The sequence below is a fragment of the Sus scrofa genome, chromosome 15, assembly GCF_000003025.6.
Source record: "Sus scrofa isolate TJ Tabasco breed Duroc chromosome 15, Sscrofa11.1, whole genome shotgun sequence".
NCBI lineage: Eukaryota > Metazoa > Chordata > Mammalia > Artiodactyla > Suidae > Sus > Sus scrofa.
In genome coordinates, this window is record NC_010457.5 from 111340093 (window position 1) to 111363027 (window position 22935).

Below are 22935 nucleotides of genomic sequence, written 5' to 3' on the forward strand. Positions count from 1 at the left end.
ATGGTTCCTAGTCGGATTCCTTAACCACTGCGCCACGACGGGAACTCCAAACTCTAACATTTAGAATGGATAACAATGAGGTCTTACTATACGGCAGGGGAAACTATACCCAGACTTCCGGGATAGATCATGATGGAAGATAATATAAGGTAATTATATATATGTATGACTGGGTCACTTCGCTGTACAGCAGAAATTGGCACAGCATTTTAAATCAACCGTACTCCAACAAAAATTTTAAAAATAGATATATTTAAAGCTCAGCCAATCCAATGCCACCATTTTGTTTCATGGGATGCTTTCTGCTTCCATCCAAACCTGAACACGTGCTGGCCTAACAGACGAGCCCCAGCTCAGCCACAGGGACTGCTGGACTGCAGGCCAAGAGGGCCGCCGATGTATGGATCGTGTCTGCTTGATCAACGCTCCTCTTCAGCCTGAATTTCCTTTCCCAAAATACACAGAAGGCTGGGATGCGGATCAGCCTTTCTCCTGGGGTAGAGTCAGAAACCTGGGACATCTCTTTGACCTGTTTCTTCCCCTCAACCCTACATCTCCTGGGAGCCCCCCCCCAACACCCACCCATTCAACTTTCCTTTCTCCAAATTCACCCCATTCTCGGCACCACTGTCTCAGTTGAGATCTTCATCTTCTCCCACCTGGAGAACGATATCCTTGTAACTGATCTTCCTTCCTCAATCGTGCCCATCACTCCCTGCTTCCCTCCACTACTAGGCATTCTTTGTAAAAGCTGCCCAGAGTGTTATTTTTTGAATGAACTTATGATCCCGGTCCTTCCTGTAAGTCTTCGTTGGCGCTCTATTTACTTATGTGCTAATGACCTAAAACTCCTTAGCATATGCATAGACTCAGTCCCCTGATGTTCCTTTGGTTCTTTCTCTGGTCCTCCTCTTTCCCTTCCAATCCACACGTTACTGTCTGTTTATTTCATTTTCCCCACAGTAAACTCCCTGATGGCAGAGCCATTTAAACATCAGACACCTATGGCTAGGACCTAGCAACTAAAATATACCCAACAAATAAAAACTCAGAAGACCAATGATTAGTGCTTAATTTTAATTAAAATTGATCATCTAGATGAAGAACAGTACTAGAATAGTGTTTACAATCAACTTCTGATAAATCACATTTATAGAAAGGAAACAGAACAGGCCAGCAGAAGTCAAAAAAAGGTGCAGCTTGTATTATTGCACTTGGATAAAATACACTGTTCAGGCGAGCATAATACTTTGTCCATGAGGCCAGGAAGAGGAGCTAAACAGGGGCCAAACCCCGGGTAGTATTTATTCTGGATTCTCCAGTTTGCTCAAAAATATTTAGTATTTTTGAAATACTCAGTTAGAGCTCCTTACAAAAAGGACTGTGTCTTCACATGTTTTTGTTACAGCCAGGCCCTGCATTCCAAATCTCATGCAAGTTTAACAGACGGCTCTACCTCACGTGACGAAACATCTGTGACGTCAAAACCACCCAGTGCCACAGGCCATGGAAAGTGGGCAAGGGAATGAATTTCTACTTTATACAATTTTAGCGAATAATACTGTGGCTGTAGTTTACCCTGCTCAGGCACTCTTCGTTTTGGTCATTTAACATCAGGAGATGAGGAAAAAGTGACAGTGAGTGGCGTGCATATGGACACTAAAAGCAATGCCTAGGCGACCGTAGAAAATAAAATTTAAAAAGTCCCCTGCCACATTCACAAAGGTGGCATACATGTATGGATAAGAAAAAGGCTGTAAACTTATAGGAAAGATAAACTCTGGCTTCTAAACAAATTACAAAATTGATTTTGCCTTTACCCTTGAGTGTTTTAAAGAAAAATGTAAACCAAGTGGCCTAGTTACCAAAAAAACACCCTTCTCCTCCTAAGCCGAGGAACGACTTCAGAGTTTGGCCTGCGCTAGTTTTATCTTCAAGTTTTCTCCGAGTTTGTCCATGAACTCAAATGTATTCAAGTAGTCAGAACGTTGCACGCTACAAGAGGAGGAAAAAGAAGGAAATTAAGTTTGTTTCTGATCTGGCAGCAGAGAGAGGAAAAGTCCTAGACATGTCACTTAAAGTAGCGTTTTATTTATTTCCAGAAAACTGGAGTTCCTGTCATGGCGCGGTGGAAATGAATCCAATTAGGAACCATGAGGTTGCAGGTTCAATCCCTGGACTCGCTCAGTGGGTTAAGGATCCAGCGTTGCCATGAGCTGTGGTGTAGGTCACAGACATGGCTTGGATCTGGTATTGCTGTGGTGTAGGCCAGCAGCAACAGCTCCGATATGACACGACCCCTAGCCTGGGAACCTCCATATGCCACGGGTGTGGCCCTAAAGAGACAAAAAAACCCACAAAAAACAAACAAAAAAAACCCCTAAAAACTATTTCTAGAAAACTGATTAATGCTAACAAGCTACAAGTTTATGGCTGACGAATGTGTTTGAGATTCAAGGGGCTGGAGTTCCCATTGTGGCTCAGTGGAAACGAATCTAATTAGCATCCATGAGGACGCAGGTTCGATCCCTGGCCTCGCTCAGTGGGTTAAGGATCCGGTGTTTCTGTGAGCTGTGGTGTAGGTCACAGATGCAGCTTGGATCTGGAATTGCTGTGGCTGTGGTATAAGCCAGTGGCTGCAGCTCCGATTTGACCCCTAGCCTGGGAACCTCCATATGCTGCCAGTGCTACCCTAAAAGACACCAAAAAAAAAAAAAAAAAAAAAGATTCAAGGGGCCCACCCAGGCTAGGGCAGTCTGCAGTGGGGGCTGGGGCACCCCTGTCCCCCACCCCCAAGAGATTCCTAGCCATGGAGCTTTGAGGGTGAGACTACCTCAGAGCTTCAGTTCAGACTAATGCCTGGGAGACAGAAATCATTTTACTTTTTATTCCTCATTCTTAAAAATAACAGAACCTAAAACGAAACAAAACACGCAAACCCTACCCGACCCCCAAATAATGGAACCTACCCAGATTACAGTCTTGCTTTTACTCATACCCCCACAAGCTGTCACATGTTCTCAAAAAAATTTTAGTGGTCTTGTTTCCACTTTTGTCTTTCTTAAAAAAAAAACAAAAGACAATGGAGTTCCCGCTGTGGCACAATGGGATTAGCACTAGGACACAGGTTTGATCCCTGGCCTGGGACAGTGGATGAAAGGATCTGGCACTGCTGCAGCTACGGCTGGGCTGCTATCATAAACCTGCTGATAGGTACCTATTCAAATAGGCTTAAAGGTAACAGGAACATTTCAAACCCTGTGTGCTTTAAGGGAATTTAAGATAAGGAAGACGTAGTGATTAGGTATATCCCCATATACTGACCCTCACGGGTCTCTGAGGCCACAGGGTTGGGACATGGGATTTGTGCTAAATTTTAGCATTGTTTCTTAATGAGTGTCATGGCAGCCAACTTTGTTTTTTTTTTGTTTTTTTGCTTTTTAGGGCCCCACTCGGGGCATATGGAAATTCCCAGGCTAGGGGTCAAATCAGAGCTACAGCTGCTGGCCTACACCACAGCCACAGCAACACCAGATCTGAGTTGTGTCTGCAATCTACACCACAGATCACGGCAATGCTGGATCCTTAACCCACTGAGCAAGGCCAGGGATTGAACCCGAGTCCTCATGGATCCTAGTCGGGTTTGTTAACCGCTGAGCCACGAAGGGAACTCCATACTAGCCAGCTTTGATCTTGAAGGAGGAGTTCCTGATCAGCAGTTAATGCAGCTGGGATTCACTGGGCTACCATGCTCTCAGAAAAGTCCTGGGAATACATGGGCCCTTGAATAGCTGACTGATGGTTATAGATGCTTAAGGAAGGGACTACGATCACCTGAACATCTCACACCTGCACTGTTTACTTCTACCTGTAAAGCAAAGAAAATAAAGGAGTAGAAAAATAGCCAGGTGGGGGGGGGAGTGTCCTCTTTTTCTCTAATTTTAAGTAGAAACCTGTCACCCAATTGATTACCAACTAGATCGGGGTGAGCCAACTGTAGCTTGGCCCATGAACCCAGTCCGGGCTGTGGCCTGGTTCTGTACACAGGGTCTGATTGGAATGCTGCCATACCCACTGGCTTTGCATCACCACTGCATGCTTTCGTGCCACAGAGGCAAAGTTCAATAGCTGTCATGTGTTCCACGGGCCTTATTTTATTATTTTATTATCTGCCAATTTACAGATAATGTCTACTGAGCGCCGAACCAGATGACAAAGAACAATTCATGTAATTCCCAAAAGCACTTCATGTTTTGAGCCCCGTGAGGATAAATGGTAATTTGATCACAGAGCTTAGGGCACCTTATACTTACTTGGGTAAACCTTTAATACAAGCAGCCAAGTCCTTGGTCATGAAGCCAGCCTCAATGGTCTCAATACAGACTTCTTCCAAAGCATTTGCAAAGATGCTGAGCTCTTTATTGCTATCCAGCTTAGCTCTGTGGGCTAGGCCTCTGGTCCAGGCAAAAATGGAAGCTAAAAGTGGGGGGCAGGGGGAGAAGGGAGAAAAAGTACACTTTAATCTCATTGGTTAGAAATAGTCCCAAATGTTTGTTCCCCCAAATAGAAGGGTTTTTGTTGTTGTTGTTTAGGTGACTGACTTCATTGGATACTCTCCACGTGGGCCACAAGTTTTAGGAGAAGTGGAAATATTTTACCAAATAGAATTTTTTTTTTTTAATTTCCATTTTTTTCTCCCATTTTTGGCAGCCCCACCAAAATGTGGAGTTCCCAGGCCAGGGATCAGTTCTGTAACTGGTCTAAGCTGTAACTGTGGCAATGTTGGATCCTTAACCCATGGTGCTGGGCCAGGGATCGAACCTGCATCCAGTGCTCCCAAAACACTGCTGATCATATTGCGCCACAGCTGGAGCTCCAAAATTTCCGCTTTTATACAGGACATGTTTTGGATTTTGCCAAAGCCTTAAGAAAACACATATTCACGGCAGTAGCATGTGGGGCTTAAGGTATTTGCTAACTTGGAAAAGGTCACAGTCTCTTCTATCTCTCATCTGCACTGGTTTCTTCCTCTTTCCAGGCTGAAATCTGTTTGGGAAGTTCTGTTCTTAGAGCCTGATTAGAAGGGTCTATCAAAGTGGCTTTAGGTTCTTAGTTACGTTGGACATTTCACCGCAACGGAGGAAAAGGCAAATGCTTCCCAATTTTCCTACGTTCTTCTCTGTAACGTATCTTCTTCCACAGGATGGAAAAGCATATATTGTGGTGTATATATATATATATATATTTTTTTTGTCTTTTTGTCTTTTTTTGTTGTTGTTGTTGTTGCTATTTCTTGGGCCGCTCCCGCGGCATGTGGAGGTTCCCAGGCTAGGGGTTGAATCGGAGCTGTAGCCACTGGCCTACGCCAGAGCCACAGCAACTCGGGATCCGAGCCGCGTCTGCAACCTACACCACAGCTCACGGCAACGCTGGATCGTTAACCCACTGAGCAAGGGCAGGGACCGAACCCGCAACCCCATAGTTCCTAGTCGGATTCGTTAACCACTGCGCCACGACGGGAACTCCCTATTGTGGTATATTTTAAGAAACACATTAAAATAGCTCTTATTAGTAGAATGAACCAGCTGTTTGGTGATGAGTTTATACACAAGGCACTGGGAAGCCAAAGGAACACGTCTGCTCCCTGGCTGGAAATCAAGGAGCAGCAAACACCGTCTTACCAATGGGATTGGTGGACGTCTCCTGTCCTTTCTGGTACATACGGTAGTGACGTGTTACAGTCCCATGGGCAGCCTCGGCTTCTACTGTCTTGCCATCTGGACAAATCAGCACGCTGGTCATCATGCCAAGAGAGCCATAACCTGTAAGTGGCAGAACATGAAATGCTGGGTTCGGCTGCATGAAGAGCAATGGGTCTCCCAGAGAGGAGAGAAAACCTTGACATGTCTTAGAGAACAAAATAAAAATGAGATGCAACTAGATATTCTCATATTAAGTGAACTTATGTCAGAAAAAGACAAATATCATTTGATATTTTTATGGCTGCACCTGTGCAGCATATATATGCAGGTTCCCAGGCCAGGGACTGAATCTAAGCTACAGCTGCGACCTATGCAGCAGTTGGCACAACACCAGATCCTTTAACCCACTGCTCAGGGCTGGAGATCAAATCCTCACCTCTGCCCTGACCGAAGCCACTGCAGTTGGATTATTAACCCACTGCGCCATAGCGGGAACTCTGGCTCAAACATTTATGGACTGCAGATGTTCAGGACCATAGCCATGGTGGATCTATCCACGTTTGTTAAGGAGACACTCGTTGGTACCACTGCCAAAACTGAGGACAAATGAAAGGTCTGGTGCAAGCGCAAAGAAATTCACGCCTCTAGAGAAAAGTGAACTTAAGGGCTTTTAATCTGTTTAGCCACCTGCAGGTCACATGCATCTCCAGGCTCTGCCTGGACACAGAGCCCTGGTTCTAGGTATCTCGTCAATGCACCATTAGACAGTCCACTTCAGAACGTTCTTTGAATGTCCATAACTTGCCAACTGCATTTGAGCTCCCTCCAGATACTCTCTGCTTATTGCCATGAGGACTTGTAGAAACGCAAATGGAATGATTTGAGTCTCTTTCCAAGGACTGTCATCACGAGGACCCGTTTTCCTTTCTTTTCCCACCGCAGAATCATCACAAAGCAAAACTGCTTCTGCGACTACATTCAGTACAATGATTGTGAGGCTTTAGAGAAACTGGCGGAGGGTAAAAGAGAGCTGAATAACTCATTTATTTATCTGACATAAAAGTTATCTTTAACCGGCTGGTCTACTGATGTTCAAACTGATAGGAGATGATTAACAAGAGAAACAAAAAGTAGTACTTCAGGAAGGCGGGGAAGCAAACATAATTTAAGTTAACACAAACATTCTTCAAGAGATTCAGTGTACCTAGTTACCACGGGTAACTGAGGCTGAAGGGCAAGGTGGTGCTGAGGAAATTGGGGAATGGAGAGAGCTTTTTTTTTTTTTCCCCCAATTTTTGGCTGCTCTGTAGCTTATGGAGTTCCTAGACCAAGGATCAGATCCAGGCCAGGGAACAGATCCAAGCCAGTCTTGACCCAAGCTGCGGCTACAGCAACCCCGGATCTTTAACCCACGAGGCCGGGCCAGGGACTGAACTTGTGTCCCAGCGCTCCCAAGACGCTGCCGATCCTGTTGCTCCGAAGCAGAAACTCCAGAGAACTTTTCTTACCTCTGGCTCCTGGAATTTCTATGAACAGTCCCAGGCTTCTCTGTCCATTTCTTGTGTTTAAAGCTGAGCAGCAAACACGTGTGTTTTAAGTGGTATCAAAACAGCCGTCAAGGCTGGCAAAGGGGCATGATTAGTACCCGTCGTCAGTGAAGAAGGGGCTCTTGGCGGGAGGTCTCTGGGTTATGAGACAACCCTGCCCCCACCTCAAGTCCCCTTGTTTTTTTGTTTTTTTTTGTTTTGTTTTGTTTTTTTGTCTTTTCGCTATTTCTTTGGGCCACTCCCGCGGCATGTGGAGGTTCCCAGGCTAGGGGTCAAATCGGAGCTATAGCCACTGGCCTACGCCAGAGCCACAGCAACATGGGATCCAAGCCGCGTCTGCTCACGGCAAAGCCAGAACGCTAACCCACTGAGCAAGGGCAGGGACTGAACCCGCAACCTCATGGTTCCTAGTCGGATTCCTTAACCACTGCGCCATGACGGGAACTCCCCCTTGTTTTTTTAACATTCTCATCAGAAAGGAAAGAAAGTGGTTTTCAGATCAGGTAGTGGGGCTGCCTGCTGGAGGCAGTCAAAACTCCAAGTGGGAAAAAAGGCTGAGACATAAACTGTGTTAAGGCTGCAGGCAGGAGTCAACCCAAGGAGTCCTTCCTGTGTGTCCTTGAGAGAAGTCTCTTACTGGGGTTGAGCTTAGTTTCCTAACCTCCCAGCTGAGAGGATGGGCCTAGATGCTTTCACAAAGGGCTACAGAATCCTTCTTCTGGCTACGGAGGCCAAGCCCCACCTCCACGGGCTCCAGCTCCCTACCTTGGGCCACAGAGTCCGACTGCACGTCACCATCATAGTTTTTACAGGCCCAGATGAAGCCGCCCTCCGATTTCATAGCTTGGGCCACCATGTCATCGATGAGCCGGTGCTCATACCAGATCTTCTGAGCTTCAAACTGGGATTTGTACTGCCTAAGAAACAAGAAAGAGAGCAGTAATAACAAGCATAGAAAATCGGTTTTATTGGGACTTTATCAGCCTTTCCAAAGGAAACAGCATTTTTCAGTAAAAGCAACACAAATTCAGGAATCTGACAGACAAGGGCTCAAGTCCTGCTCATTTGCTAGTTGGGAAACTCCAATTTCCCCATCTGTAAGGGCAATTTTACCTACTTTGCAGAGATGTGCAAATTAAGGCGATAACCAGTCCCAAGTATACTTTTACTGGTGGTTTTCAATACATCCGAATCTTGAGAAGAAGCTTACTTTAAGAAGGTAATGGGGGGAGAAAGACGACTGTATTGTTCAATATCATTCAGAAAACAAGACAGCTTGTAGGTTTGGTATAGATAGGTAGTGGAAAGGGGAATTAAAATGCCTCGGAAAAGATACTGGCCTGAACACTTGTACCTAAAAGGGAGAGATGCCATTTACCAAGTGTTCTTGTTCTGCTGAACCCAAAGTTGTCATCAATGTAGACTTAAGTTCAAAAGACTCCACTCGAGCAGTTTAAAATCGTTAACGATGGGCTTCAGAATGAATGGAAAAGAGCTCAAACTCAGAAACTCATCCACTTGAAAAACCAGAACTTTCTATCACTAACAGGGTACTTTTTTACTCAATCATTAAACTCTGGCAATGAAAGAAATAAATGTGGGACCCTCCCCCTCGAAAAGCAACTCAAGGGTTTTAGTTCACTCATGTTGAATCTCAGTCTTGACCTTATCTTGATGGGACAGTGATCGTATTCAACCAATTTGTCCCAGAATCAAAGAGATAAGGATGCAAATTCCTTAAGTGCCAACTTCTATGAGAAAAGAAAAAAACCACTGTAATTTAATTACTTGTCATATATCTCCTGAAAGATGTCTTTAAAACGTCCATCATATTTCTTCAGGATGGTATTTTTGGTGCTCAGGTACAGAGGCCAACCCTTGGACAGAGCCATCTGGAAAGAACTGTGTGCAAAATCTTCAATTGACTTATCTTGATTGTACATCCCCATGGCAACACCACCACAGTCTGTGTGGGGGGGAAACAATGAGAGAAAAAGAGGAAGGTAATAGGATATGGTTTTAAGCAGTCTAAATCCATCCACCACCAAAATACCCAAATCTCAGCTGTAATGTCTGAGTCCAGGCTTCAAAAACTCCTGGCCAGGCTTCCAATTTGAATATGCTATGAGTTCCCGGGACACATAATTGCAGGAAAGTCAGCTCTCGGTAAGGACATTCTAACTTGTTTTGAAGGGGCAGTATAAATGAGAAAAATACGGTCATTAGGATCCCGAAGATACTGAAATACCAAAAACTACTGATATGAACCAGGAGTTCCCTTCGTGGCTCAGCAGTTAAAAAACCTGACTAGGATACCTGAAGATACAGGTTTGATCCCTGGCCTCGCTCAGTGGGGTAAGGATCTGGTGATGCTATGAGCTGTGGTGTAGGTCGCAGATGCGGCTCAGATCCCGCGTTGCTGTGGCTGTGGTGTAGGCTCGCAGCTGTAGCTTTGATTTGACCCCTAGCCTGAGAACTTCCATATGCTGCGGGTGTTGCCTTAAAAAGAAAAAAAAAAAAAAAACCCACACACAAAACAAACAAACCTACTGATATGAACCAGACATACACTCAAGAAGGGGTAAATAATTTTAAAACTCTTTTCATACTGTACACATTTCAAACATGAATGTGCACTCAATCCCTCCTCACTGAGAAAAATGTGCATTTCAAATACTGAATGAAAATTCTTGTAACTTCCTGGAGGATACTGAAACTTTATACGGTCATTGGCAGAAATAATTAGGCTACGTGTAATCACTGGGGTTTCACAACTCTTACTGTTTGAACTTTGTTATTACTAAAAGCTAGAACTTAAATCTGTGCCACTGCCCAGGGCTAGCTTGGGTTCAGGATGTGAAAGGTGGTGAAACTGGCAGAACAAGAGTCCATCAATGACATGATTTAGGAGTTCTCTGGTGACCCAGCGGTTGGAGATTAGATGTCACTGCTGTTCGATCCCTGGCCTGGGAACTTCCACATGCTACGTGCATGGCCAAAAAAAAGAATTTTTTTTTTTTTACAAGTTTTATTGAAGTATGGTCAGTTTACAAGGTTGTGATAATTTCTGCTGTACAATGAAGTGATTCATTTATACATATACGCACATCCATTCTATTTCAGATTCTTCTCCCATAGAGGATCACAGAATATTGGGTAGAATTCTCTGTGCTATACAGCAGGTCCCCGACAGCCAATGGTTCTATATATCTCAGTGTGCATATGCCAATCCCAAACCCCTAGTCCACCCCTCCCCACTTGTCCACTTTGGTAACCGTGGGTTTTTCAAAGTCTGGGAGTCTATTTCTCTTCTGCAAATAAGTTTGTACCCTTTTTTAAGATTCCACATATAAGTAATATCATATGATATTTGTCTTTCACTGTCTAATTTCACTTAGTATGATAACATAAATAAATAAATAAAACAAAATGCTATGATTTAGAGGAGGCAAGGAAAACAAAAACTAGGTAAGTTTGAGGTTTTGTTTGTGCGACTGCTCCTAATAACTTTAACAGCAAAGAGGGTCCTCTCTTCTTTCAACTGTTGGGTGGGATTTACCGTAATGGACCTTAGAAGCAGCAGGATGGGGGGAAGGAAAAGGCAAAAAGTAGACATTCTGCTTTCTCAGAATAAATACTCCAAAGGACAAGAAGAAAAAGTCAGCAAATATATAATGCACCATTTTCTTTTTCTTTTCTTTGCTTTTTAGGGCTGCACTTGTGGCATATGGAGGTTCTCAGACCAGGAGGAGAATCAGAGCTACAGCTGCCAGCCTACACCACAGCCACACCAACGCCGGATCCTCAACCCACTGAACAAGGCCAGGGATTGAACCTGCAACCTCATGGTTACTAATCAGATTCATTTTTGCTGTGCCACAACGGGAACTCCCCATGAAGCCATTTTCAAATATAAAGCCTACTGAAGCCAAAGGGCAGGATTACATGACAGGTGATTTGGGGCTATTTTTCTTTTTCAGCAGCTCCTGCAGCATATGCAGGAGCCAAGGATCAGATCCGAGCTGGAGCTGCAACCTACGACCACAGCTGCAGCAACACTGGATCCTTTACACTGTGTGGGGCTGGGGATTGAACCTGCACCTCCATAGAGACAAGCCTGATCATTTACCTACTGCCACAGGAGAACTCCAATTTGGGGCTATTAACATTTAATTTGCATAATTTAAGCACAATAGATTCCTGCCAACCTTCCTTCCATGTTTTCAGAGAGATGCATAATTATCTACTTGCATTTCCAATTATCTATATGCATTCCCAATTGAGTGGCTAATTCCTTTTGTGTATTTATCAATGCCACAGTAAGCCAATGATTTTTTTTTTAATGTTAGATTTTGAGTCCTGTGGAAATGTAAATTCACGTTCTTTTTTTTAGGCAACCATGAAACTAACTTTAAAAAAACAGTAATAACGTCTAAGTCTAAACGCTCTGTTTGAAAAAAATGAAAGATGGGAGCTTCCTTGTGGTACATCAGGTTAAGGACCTGGCATTGTCACTTCAGCAGCTTGGGTCACTGCTGTGGCATGGGTTCAATCCCTGGCTGGAGAACTTCCACATGCTGTGGGAGTGGCCAAAGCAAACAAATAACATGAAAGCTGTAGCCCATGGTGGACTTAAACATACCTGTGAAGTCATGTACCATATATGTCATTTTGGGGGATCCATCCCTTGGCGTGTAGGATATCTCTACTTTTCCAGGTCCAGGAACTACAAAATCGGTTGCCCTGTACTGCGGAGGGGAAAACAAAGATATAAGGAAAAAACTGTCCTAACAATTAGAGCTAGAAGACACCTACACAAAAGTGCCATGTAGCCCAACCTTCTTCTACTTTAGAAATGGAGATAAAGAGGTCTAGTGAGTTCCCAAAGCTCGTCACTGGTAGGACACATTAGAAATCAGTATTGATTGGCTGCCTACCACATTCGGAGCAATTTTCGGAGCACAGAGAGGGGGATGAGAGAGAATAACATCAAGTATTTCCCCTCATGAAGTGTACAACCTAAGACACTCAAAAGTAAGAAGGAATATTAAGAGCTTTCAAATATCAAAAGGAAGGACAGATTACAAATGCTGTCAGAATATGGAGGAATATGGAGTTCCCATCATGGCTCAATCTGACTAGGAACCATGAGGTTGTGGGCTCGATCCCTGCCCTTGCTCAGTGGGTTAAGGATCCAGCGTTGCCGTGAGCTGTGGTGTAGGTTGCAGACGTGGCTTGGATCCTGCGTGGCTCTGGTATAGGCTGGCCGCTACAGCTGATTAGACCCCTAGCCTGGGAACCTCCATATGCCGCGGGAGCAGCCCTAGAAAAGGTAAAAAGACCAAAAAAAAAAAAAAAAAGATGGACGAAGAGAAATGGAAACAACCATAACCTGGAGGTCAAGGAAGTCTTCCTGTGGGGGATGATAGCACATTAGCTGCTGCTGCTGCTGATGGGAGCGCCAATGCCTGGTCCTCACTATGTGACAGATACTCTAAGCAACTAATGTGCATCTCTCAATGCCTCATTCCATTCTTTTTTTTTTTTTTGCTTTTTAGGGCCACACCCACGGCATATGGAGGTTCCCAGGCTAGGGGTCTAATAGGAGCTACAGCTGCCAGCCTACACCGCAGCCACAGCAATGCCAGATCCAAGCCACATCTGTGACCTATACCACAGGTCATGGCAACACTGCATCCTTAACCCACTGAGCAAGGCCAGGGATTGAACGACAACCTCATGGTTCCTAGTCGGATTCGTTTCTGCTGTGCCATGATGGGAACTACCCTCATTGCATTCTTATGTCAATCATACAAGGAAAGAACTGTGATGTAGCAGAAATAATGCATCTAGAGTCAAAAGACTCGGGATCTGGTCCTTGGACCTTTAGGGCTCAGTTCCCTTATGGTTATTATTGCTACTAATGCCCATCCAGGACTTGGCCATGTGAAATAATTATTCTAGAAGCAACTGCGACAGGCTGATGACCCTTAGGAAAGGGCTCTTTGAGGACAGGTACCTGTCACAGGCATGGAAAAATGGACCCAGGCCACCCTAGCCGTATGTCAATGTTTGTTGTCTTGTACCTTCTTCAATGGCTTCGGTTAGAATACTTTTGGAGTCAAGTACCAGCAGATAGATGCTAACCAAACCTATTTGTTTTATTTTTTTTTCTCCTTTTTTCTTTTTAGTGCTGCACCTGCTAAAAAATTCCCAGGCTAGGGGTTGAATCAGAGCTGCAATTGAGGCCTATGCCACAGCCACAGCAGAATCGAGCCTTAACCCACTGAGCGAGGCCAGGGATTGAACCTGCATCCTCCCAGACACTATGTTGGGTTCTTAACCCACTAAGCCAAACAGGAACTCATTTGTTCATGTAGAGTAACATTAAGGAGAGCTGGTAAAAAGAGCTGTCAGGTAACAACACAGATTAAATATTCTCTATGGGACACTTCTGACATACAAAGCCCTTCACTGTGGGTGGTAATTCTTTCCACTTCTCAAAAGGAAGAAACTCAGGCACCATTAAATGCTTTTTAGAGGTTTGTGTATATTGAAACAATCAGTGAATCAACCAGAGATTTGTGATTTTCAATCTGGACTTTAATACCTGGAATGACCATTCTTCAAAGTGACTGATGCCACCACCATAAAGAAGGAAAAGGACAAAAAGGACACCACTGAACTCCTAAGAGCTTGGAGCTTGTAGCACACCTACTTACATTCCCTCTCCTGCGCCTCTGAGAGGCACCTGTGAAGGGACTGGCCAGGATGAAGGGCTAGTCCGAGCCACAGGGTAGAATAAAGCAAACTACACCTCAAGGACTGACCCAGTGACCCTGCCCCCTGAACGAGGGCAGTCTGCCCTGGCCACACTGTGTTCAAGGACAGCTACGTCAAAGCCTCTGGGTGTCTGCGTCAAGGACTCTTGTTTTTAGGCTCTTTTAAGAAATAAGCTGTTTTCTAAGAAAGTCTGAAACTTCAATTTCAATGCAGAATTTTAATTTTAATTTGGCAACGAGCCTTCTTGTACAGAAGTACAGAAACTATCTCTTTCTCTTCTAAGCAGAAAAGGAATATTTTAAAGAGACAGCTTTCAACCACTGAGCTTTTCCTTTTATGCAAGAAGTGATCACTTTTAATATCATCTTTGGTACTTCTCAATCCTGTCTGCACATGTAAATCACTTGGGGAGTTTCAAAAGGTCTGAGCCTCAAGGAATTCAGATTTACTTGGTACAGGGTGGGATTTAGGCAATGGAATTAAAACAAACACTGTTTTTTTTTTTAAAAAAAAGCAAGGAGTTCCCACTGTGGTGCAAGGGGATCAGCAGCATCTCTGGAGCTCTAGGATTCAGGTTCCATCCCCAGCCTAGCACAGTGGGTCCTGTTTTGCTACAGCTGTGGCATAGGTTGCAATGAGGACTCAGATCTGCTCTCTGGCCTAGGAACTCTATATGCAATGCGACAGCCAAAAAAGAAAAAAAAAATTTTTTTTTTAATTTTAAAAAGCAAGACAAGAGTTCCTTGGTGGTTCAGTGGGTTAAGGATCTGGTGTTGAGGCTATGGCATGGGTTCAATCCCTGGCTTTGGAATTTTTGAATGTTGTGGATGCAGTTGAAAAAAAAAAAAAAGCAAAACAAATTACCAAAAAACCTGTAAAAAAAAATCCTACTATACAGCCAAGGTTGAAAACCACTGTTTTAGTTGAACCACAGAAAATTAGCTATAAAAAACTCTGTATCATGTGGTTTAACCTAATAAAAAACAATAAAAAGATAAAGAAAAAAACATGCCTGAAAAAAATCATTTGTGTTGAAACAGGTATCTGTTTGTAATTTTATCTGTATTTACTTCTATCTAAATATCTATTTCTCATTTTGCACCTTTCTTAATGAGAGTAGACACTAAAAGATAAGAATAAAACACATATAAATCAGAACTGCGGGACAGCCAAAGGCCACGGCAAATCAAGTTATGCCAACATGACTTACTTGATCCCCGTAAGCATGACGACCTATGATGATGGGTTTTACCCAACCGCTCACAAGCCGAGGAATATTTTTGCAGATAATAGCTTCCCTAAAGACAGTGCCACCCAGGATATTTCGGATGGTGCCATTTGGTGATTTCCACATTTGTTTCAACTTGAACTCCTCCACTCTCTTCTCATCGGGGGTGATGGTGGCACACTTGACACCAACGTTGTATTTCTTTATAGCTTCTGCGGCATCCTTGGTGACCTGGTCATTGGTGGCATCACGATTCTCTATGCCTAAGTCATAGCTGGAAGGGAAAAATTGTAAGTGTACCTTTCCAAACTGACAGGTAATGGAGGGTGCTCCCATTCTATCACCGTGCACCCTTCTTAGCAAGACGATGGCACACAGGGCCTGTCTGGTGGAAAGCAAAGGCTCCATAACACCTAAACTGGCCAAGTTTTAGCATCGGTGTACCTTCAACACAGATGGCTGCTGCCAATTGAAAAAAGCACTAAGAAAGGCTGGACTGCTGGGTCGGCCACTCCTCCCTGTATTGTGGGAAGCTGCCTACGAGGAAAGTAAAAAGAAACCACTGCACTCTGCCCTCTCTTTACCAGAGGCAGTAACAGCATCTTTAGAATGTAACCACCGATCTTTCTGCAGACTTCCTTCCATACAATAGCATAAAAATGCAAGATTGTTCTAAAAAGGGATCAGAGGGCTTAAAGGATTCTTTGTATTTTGGCACCAAAGTGGTGGGAATTACAGATGAAAAAGTCAGTGCTAAAATGCTAAAGACTGGGAAGTTCCCGTCGGGCGGGGCTCAGTGGTTAACGAACACAACTAGTATCCATAAGGTTGTGGGTTCGATCCCTGGCTTTGCTCAGTGGGTTAAGGATCCGGAGTTGCTGTGAACTGGGGTGTCGGTTGCAGACACGGCTTGGATCTGGCATTGCTGTGGCTGTGGCATAGACTGACAGCTGCTGCTCTGATTGGACCCCTAGCCTGGGAACTTCCATATGCCGCTGGTGTGGCCAGAAAAAGACAAAAATAAATAAATAAATAAAAAATAAAAAGCTAAAGACTGGCTTATTAATGCTAGTTAGTCTTATGATGAACCATTCCTTAAATCATGAGAAAGTCTCTTTCTTCTGGAAACAAGCCTGCAGTTTATTGGATAAGTAATGCAGTCTAGCAATAGTTTTATATACCCCAGAGAATTATTGCTTAATACAACCCACACCCAGATTGCAGGTTATTGAGAGCAGGAAAGAAGGCTGGTTGTCCAGAGAGCACAGAAAAAGACTATAAACTTTATTTAAAGTATGTAATAGGTTGTCCAAAGCCAGAAAAATGAAATAGTAATGTAAGAGTTTACTTTGCTCTCCAAGGCTTTAAAAGTTTAAAAAAATTTTTTTCAGCTTTCAAAACTTGCTAAACCATTAGGCTTCTAGATTTCTCTTTCAGTTCTTGTGTTTTTGTTTACTTAGATATCTCGACTTGTGATGGAAATGTCTACACCCAAGCAAATAACAGGCCCTTCAGGGCACAGGCTGAGGAATAATTCTGGGTCAGGGCAAACACACTTAGACAGTTGCCAGTATAATGAATGAAATGTGTTCACCACTTTACCACATCAGTCTCAGCCCTGGCCTTGCTCAGTGGATCAAGGATCTGGCGTTTCTGTGAGCTGTGATGTAGGTCAAAGATGAGGATCAGATCCCGTGTTGCTGTGGCTGTGGTGTAGGACGGCAGCTGTAGCTCCAATATGACCCCTAGCCTGGGAACTTTCATATTCCACAGGCCATGGGTGCAGCCTTAAAAAGCAAAAAAAAAAAAAAAAAGTATTTATCTCTCTGTCCAAAACTCTATTCCTTTGCTTGTCCCTTTGACCTCAATCCTGTGTTAACTGAACACTAATCGACCAGAATCAGATGACTAAAATTTCTACTGTAGATAATAGTGTTAAGAGCTAAAATTGCTGCTACCAACATTATCATTGACTACAAGCTCAGATTTCTCCAGGGTAAGATGAGTTAACAGGTCCTGGAGCCACAGACCAACTGACCAGAGTAAACCAGAGACATCCTTACCCCTGCAAACTATGATTGAAAAATAACACAAAGGAGTTCCTGCTGTGGCAATGGGATCAGTGGCATCTCTGCAGCACCAGGGCACAGGTTTGATCCCTGGCCCGGCCAAGTGTGTTAAAGGATCCAGCATTGGTGCAACTGTGGCTTGGATTTGATCCCTGGCCCAGGAATTCCATGTGCCACCAAAGAAAAGAAAAAAAGGAAAAGGAAAAACATTACAGAAATTTTACAAGATGATGATTAATCCCAGCTTCTTGATTCGTCCCCTTTAAAAACACCCCCTACTGTATAGCACAGGGACCTATATTCAGTCTCTTGGGACAGACCATGATGGAAGATAATATAAGAAAGGGAATGTATATATATGCATGATTGGTTCACAGCAGAAATTGGCACAACATTGTAAATCAACTATACTTCAATAAAAAGAAATTTTTAAAAATTAAAAAAAAAAAATAACAAAAACACCCCCAACTCAAAGACCACATTGGAGTTGTTCTGAGACTTGTCCCCAGCTCCCTTGCGTGGTGCCCTGCAAATACTTACTTTGTTGCTGCTCTCAGGTTTGCTTTCTGCACCACAAGCTTTATTCACAAGATACAGCTCTGTCGATGTAAAAAAGCTATTATACCCTGAAATCACAAGGACTGTGCTTCCTAAGTTTGCTGCTTAAAAGAGTGATCCATTTACCTGTGCAGGTCCAATTCCACATAGGGAAAAATGAGTTTCTCTTTAATCAACTCCCAAATGATTCGAGTCATTTCATCTCCTTGCATCTCTACCACAGAACCACCCTGGATTTTTTGAGACATTTTAGCTTTGATAAACCTTGAAGAAGAAAAAAGACAGGACACATATCTCATCATTTGTTTCATTACTGTGTAAAAACAAAAGACAAATTGGGGACTACTAAAAGAAGAATTCATGGGAGTTCCCAGGGTGGTGCAGCAGAAACGAAATCCAACTAGGAACCATGGGGTTGCGGGTTCGATCCCTGGTCTCGCTCAGTGGGTTAAGGATCTGGCGTTGCCATGAGCTGTGGTATGGGTCTAAATGAGGCTCAGATCCTGCATTGCTGTGGCTGTGGCATAGGCCAGCAGCTGTAGCTCCGATTTGACCCCTAGCCTGGGAACCTCCCTATGCTGCAAGTGTGGCCCTAAAAAGCAAAAAAAAAAAAAAAAAAAAAAAAGAAAGAAAGAAAGAAAAGAAAAGAACAAAATTCATAATAGCACGATTGCATAAAAAGCCTAATAATAATTACATTAACCATTAGAATTGAACAGGTTCTCTGTGTAAAGCATTATGTTACATGCTTATGTGGTTTCTGAGTCAGCACTCACAATAACCCTATAAGATGGAAATTATTTTTCCATTCTACCCACCCCCATTTTACTTGCTAAAAGAAAAGGAGCTTTCCCAAAGCCACCAGGCCAGTGTGTGGGGGAGCCTGGGCCTGTAACACACCCTTAATGATGTAAATATTCTTCTTGACTGTTGGTTTACCTTATAAAATGAGATTATTTCCTCACTCTCGTGTTTATTTGAACACTATATCCAACTCCTCATTTTACTGGGCCCTCAAGATGAGCAGAAGGATGTGTGCTCTATTTCCTCTTTCCTAAGAGGCTTTTTTGGGTAGTTCCCTGGTGGCTCAGTGGATAAAGGATCCAGCGTTGTCACTGTTAACGGCTTGAGATGCTGCCATGGTGCAGGTTCAATCCCTGGCCCAGGAACGTTCACATCTGTCTTGGTTAAAACAACTATCCTTGAGGAGATTCAACAAATTCTAGCGACTCATAATTGTCTTTTTATTTTATTTTTTTTTAAATGAGAGTTGCAATGTTTATTTCAGGTTCTCTCTCTCTCTCTCTCTTTTTTTTTTTTTTTTTGGTTTTTTTTTTTTTCCTTTTTTTCCACACAGGCAGTATGTGGGAATTCCTGGGCCAGGGACTGAACCTACATCACACAGCAGCAACTAGAGCCAGAGCGGTGAGAACGCCGGAGCCTCAATCTACTAGGCTATCAGAGAACTCCCAAGTCTTTTTAAAAATGACAGATGGGAGTTCCCATTGTGGCTCAGTGACAACGAACCTGACTAGTATGCATGAGGACATGGGTTCGATCCCTGGCCTTGCTCAGTGGGTTAAGGATCTGGGGTTGCAGACAGAGCTCAGATCTGGCGTTGCTGTGGCATAGGCCAGCAGTTCCAGCTCTGATGCAACCCCTAGTCTGGGAATCTCCATATGCCGCAGGTGCAGCTCTAAAAAGACCAAAAAAAAAAAAAAAAAAAAAGAAAGAAAGAAAGAAAAAAGAAAATTTTTACTTATTTATTTATTTTATTTTTTATCTTTTGCCTTTTCTAAAGCCGATCCCTCGGCATACAGGAGGTTCCCAGACTAGGGGTCTAATCGGAGCTGTAGCTGCCAGCCTACGCCAGAGCCACAGGAACACCGGATCCAAGCCACGTCTGCAGCCTACACCACAACTCACAGCAACGCCGGATCCTTAACCCACTGAGCAAGGCCAGAGATTGAACCTGCAACCTCATGGTTCCTAGTTGGACTCGTTAACCACTGAGCCACGACGGGAACTCCAGAAAAAAGAAAATTTTAAAACATAATGATTAGTAGACCATCTGGAATTTAGAAAAGTGAACAAAACTGGTGTGAATGCATCAGTTACTTGTTTATAATTTCAAGTGCATCTTAAAGTATATGATTTGGTTGTGCTGATCCCACTGTCACAGCTAAACAAAACAAAACAAAACAAAAAGGCAGCAACTTATCTTAGTTTTGATACATTTCCAAGGCCATATTCCCACACAGTTTTATGCAAGAGTTATAACTTGGTTAATTTTCTTTCATGGCAAATACAGTTAATAGAAGGTCATATATCATGCATGAAATTTTAATCCTGAGTGATATTTTTTACTTGAAGCAAACACTTTCTGCAGTAATCTTTCTATACTTCATAATGCATAATCAAAACTTGCAGGTTTCCTTCAATGACTTATCCATTACATTTTTACCATCTTTCAACTAAAAACAAAAAACAAAAAACAAAAACAAAAACAAAGCCTTATTATAAACTCTCACTTACTATAATGTAGAACACTATTTTACTTCTTCCAGATTTGAATCCCATGGAGTGGGCTATAGACTCCACTGAATTGACTTTCTACCCTAGACCCTCAGATTTTCTGTCTCCATCCAAACCTTGACTTCAGAAGGAAGGCCTTTGCCAACAGGCTAGTTCACTTATTCTGAATGCAGCTGGATTCCAATCTCCTGACATACTTGTGCAATGCTAGAAAATAAACCCTGGACTAATACAGAGCAGTTTAAGAAAAAAAGAGCCGCTCACCCTCTTTGACTTTATTGTCATCGATCCCAAACTTTTAGCCACTGTTTTGTTTTGTCGGCTGAGTTAACGAACTACATTAATTTCTGGGTAAAAAAAAAAAAAAAAATCACTGTCTTGCAGAGAAGCCTCTAGACTGAAAGAAACAAGGAAGCATTTGCAATTTATTGTTGGAACGATCCCTGCTTCAGGCCCTTTGCAGTGCCTCCGACCACCTCCAGGACTTCCAAGAGCGATGAAACGCAGTACTGCCGACATGAAGGGGAGAAAGTGCTGTCTTACCTTTACAACTTCTTATCACCCCAATTCTTCCCAATCTTGCACACTCAGCTGAGTGCAGTTTATCTCCTAAAACAAAACAAAAGGGAAGAGAAAGGTAATTTACAAAATAGTCGTGTCAGGAGAATTTAGTTGCTTTTTATACTGGCCTGAGCAGCCCGGTTTATCTGGTTTAAAAGTACAGTGCTGAGTGTACCCAGAGGGGCAAAGGGCAGTTTTAGGTCCGCAGGCAGCTTCCAGATAAAGGAGATAGCTCTGCCGGCACACACTGAGGGGTGCGTCCTGGGTTCGCTGTTGGGTTAGCTAGCCTTGCAGTTTGGATGTCCTAAGGGGACGCCGTAACCAGCAGGTTCCCGGCGTGCATGCGTCCTTGTGGGCGTTGTGCAAGAGGGCTGCAACTGAAGCTGGTTCGGTTCCTCCTTCCAGGTCTTCACGCCCGCTCCGGAAGGTGCCGGGACCTATAAATCTCGGGTGCAGAGAGCGAGCTGGGGGTCGTCTGGCCCTGACCTGGAGAAGCCGGCGGCGGCGCGGTCTCCACCCACAACTGCGCTCCCGCCCACCACCAGGTGGCCTAGGGAACGCCCCTCGCCTCCCTTCTTCAAGCAACCCAAACGGACGCAGCCAGCCAGCTCGAGTTCGAGGCACACGCCCAAGTCCTCCAGCGTTCGAGGCCGCACGTTTTCTTCCCCCTGAACCCAAGAGTTCGTCTTCCACGCATCCCTGCATCCTCCCCCAGCCCGGTTTTCCTTTCTCTTGCAGACCTGGCCCTCCAATTGTCACTGCATGCCACCTCCAGCCGCCCAGTGTCACGCTCCCACGCCCAGGAGCTGGCCTTTTGCACGTCCAGGCATCCAGCACCTTCTTCCTTCCTATTTTCTTTTCCCATGCCCAATACTTGGATTCCTCACCAGCTGTCTTGCAACCAGGACTGCCTAAGTTTCCCCCACCATACGCAAGATCTGAGCTTCCTTTTTTTAATTTATTTTTTTAAACCACTCCAGCCATTGACAGACTCAGAGCCTCCCGGCGAAAGCCAGGGGCCGCCCCCCGACCCCTCGTCCCGTCCCCCGACCTCGACCTCGAAAAACTTGCGGTTACCTGCAGGGGAATGTACCCTGGCGATGACCCGGAACGGCCACAGCCACTCACTGGCTTAACCCCAGCTGGGCCCCAGCTGTTTCGGCTTCTTAACAGCCAACGCAGAAACAGAACGGGTCTGAGGAGGCAGGGCTTTTGCCTCTTCCCGGCTTTTGTCCCGGTCCGGCCCCCTCAGTCCACCTCCCGGAGACCCGCCCCTGCCACGCCACCAATCGCCGAACGCCGACCTCCTGAGATAGGCGGGGCCTGGGATCAGGGGCGGGTTCCGGAACCTTGGGCGAAGTGGGTGGGGGAGGCTTCCCTACGCTCGCAGTGGGGGAAAGGGCAGTGGTGCTGCGGTATTTGGCCCCTGCTTCCCTACTGCGGAAGGAGGACAATGCCACCTGCAGGCTAGGGAGCAGGGCGCGCCGCGGCTGGTATTCTGAGTCCTACACCCCAAAGGAGCGTCCCGGTCTTTGTAAGAACGTAGGGCTCCGCAGCCTGCAGGCCTGCGATAAAGGCAAACAGGGGACAAAGCGGTCCGGACACGTCCCCTTCCCGCCGCTCGCCGGATGTGCCATAGGCTGGACCGAGTCTGGGACTGCCGGAAGCGAGCCCTGGGCGAGCGGGGGTCGCTTTAGGGGAAGCTAGAATACAAAAGATTGAACGGCACGAGCAGATGCACTGCCGTCGGCTTGTATTTCCGCGACCGCCTGCGACAAGTTCTTTGGAGCTTCTGTATTTACAATTTCAGTTACTGCTGCGTACTATAAATAAACGCGGTCGTCTTTTGCATTAAAAGATAGTGAGATTGTTATCTGAGTTCCAGTGAAGCTCAACTAAAGATGAGAAGCCTTAGAAAACAGTGGATTTAAAAAAAAATCTGGAGCTTCCTA

The 22935-nt window shown here is 44.5% G+C and overlaps 1 protein-coding gene across 5 annotated transcripts; it reads right to left on the bottom strand.

Annotated features, from left to right (window-relative positions):
• IDH1 (isocitrate dehydrogenase (NADP(+)) 1, cytosolic) lies at positions 1061-22238 on the bottom strand. Of its 5 annotated transcripts, none has more exons than XM_005672137.3 (11): positions 22061-22229; positions 20966-21031; positions 20687-20769; positions 18014-18151; positions 15243-15534; positions 11892-11997; positions 9038-9215; positions 8015-8166; positions 5682-5822; positions 4314-4476; positions 1062-1995 (listed from the first exon to the last, which is right to left on the bottom strand). In XM_005672137.3, exons 4-11 carry the CDS (start codon positions 18133-18135, stop codon positions 1905-1907), a joined length of 1245 nt encoding a protein of 414 aa, XP_005672194.1. In that variant the 5' UTR covers positions 18136-18151; positions 20687-20769; positions 20966-21031; positions 22061-22229; the 3' UTR covers positions 1062-1904. The 5 variants fall into 5 exon arrangements, with proteins under 5 accessions (XP_020930567.1, XP_005672194.1, XP_013839887.1 ...); XM_013984433.2 differs by lacking the exon at positions 22061-22229 and adding an exon at positions 21159-21404 and having other exon boundaries at positions 1063-1995; XM_005672136.3 differs by lacking the exon at positions 20687-20769 and having other exon boundaries at positions 1063-1995; positions 22061-22238.

Coding starts and splice junctions, on each gene's coding strand:
- IDH1 (XM_021074908.1), bottom strand. CDS start 18,249: ATGAATTCTTCTTTTAGTAGTCCCCAATTTGTCTTTTGTTTTTACACA. Junction 9,216..11,891: donor TATGGTACATGACTTCACAG/GTATGTTTAAGT, acceptor CCCCCCACACAG/ACTGTGGTGGTGTTGCCATG. Junction 1,996..4,313: donor TGTATTAAAGGTTTACCCAA/GTAAGTATAAGG, acceptor CTCCTCTTGTAG/CGTGCAACGTTCTGACTACT.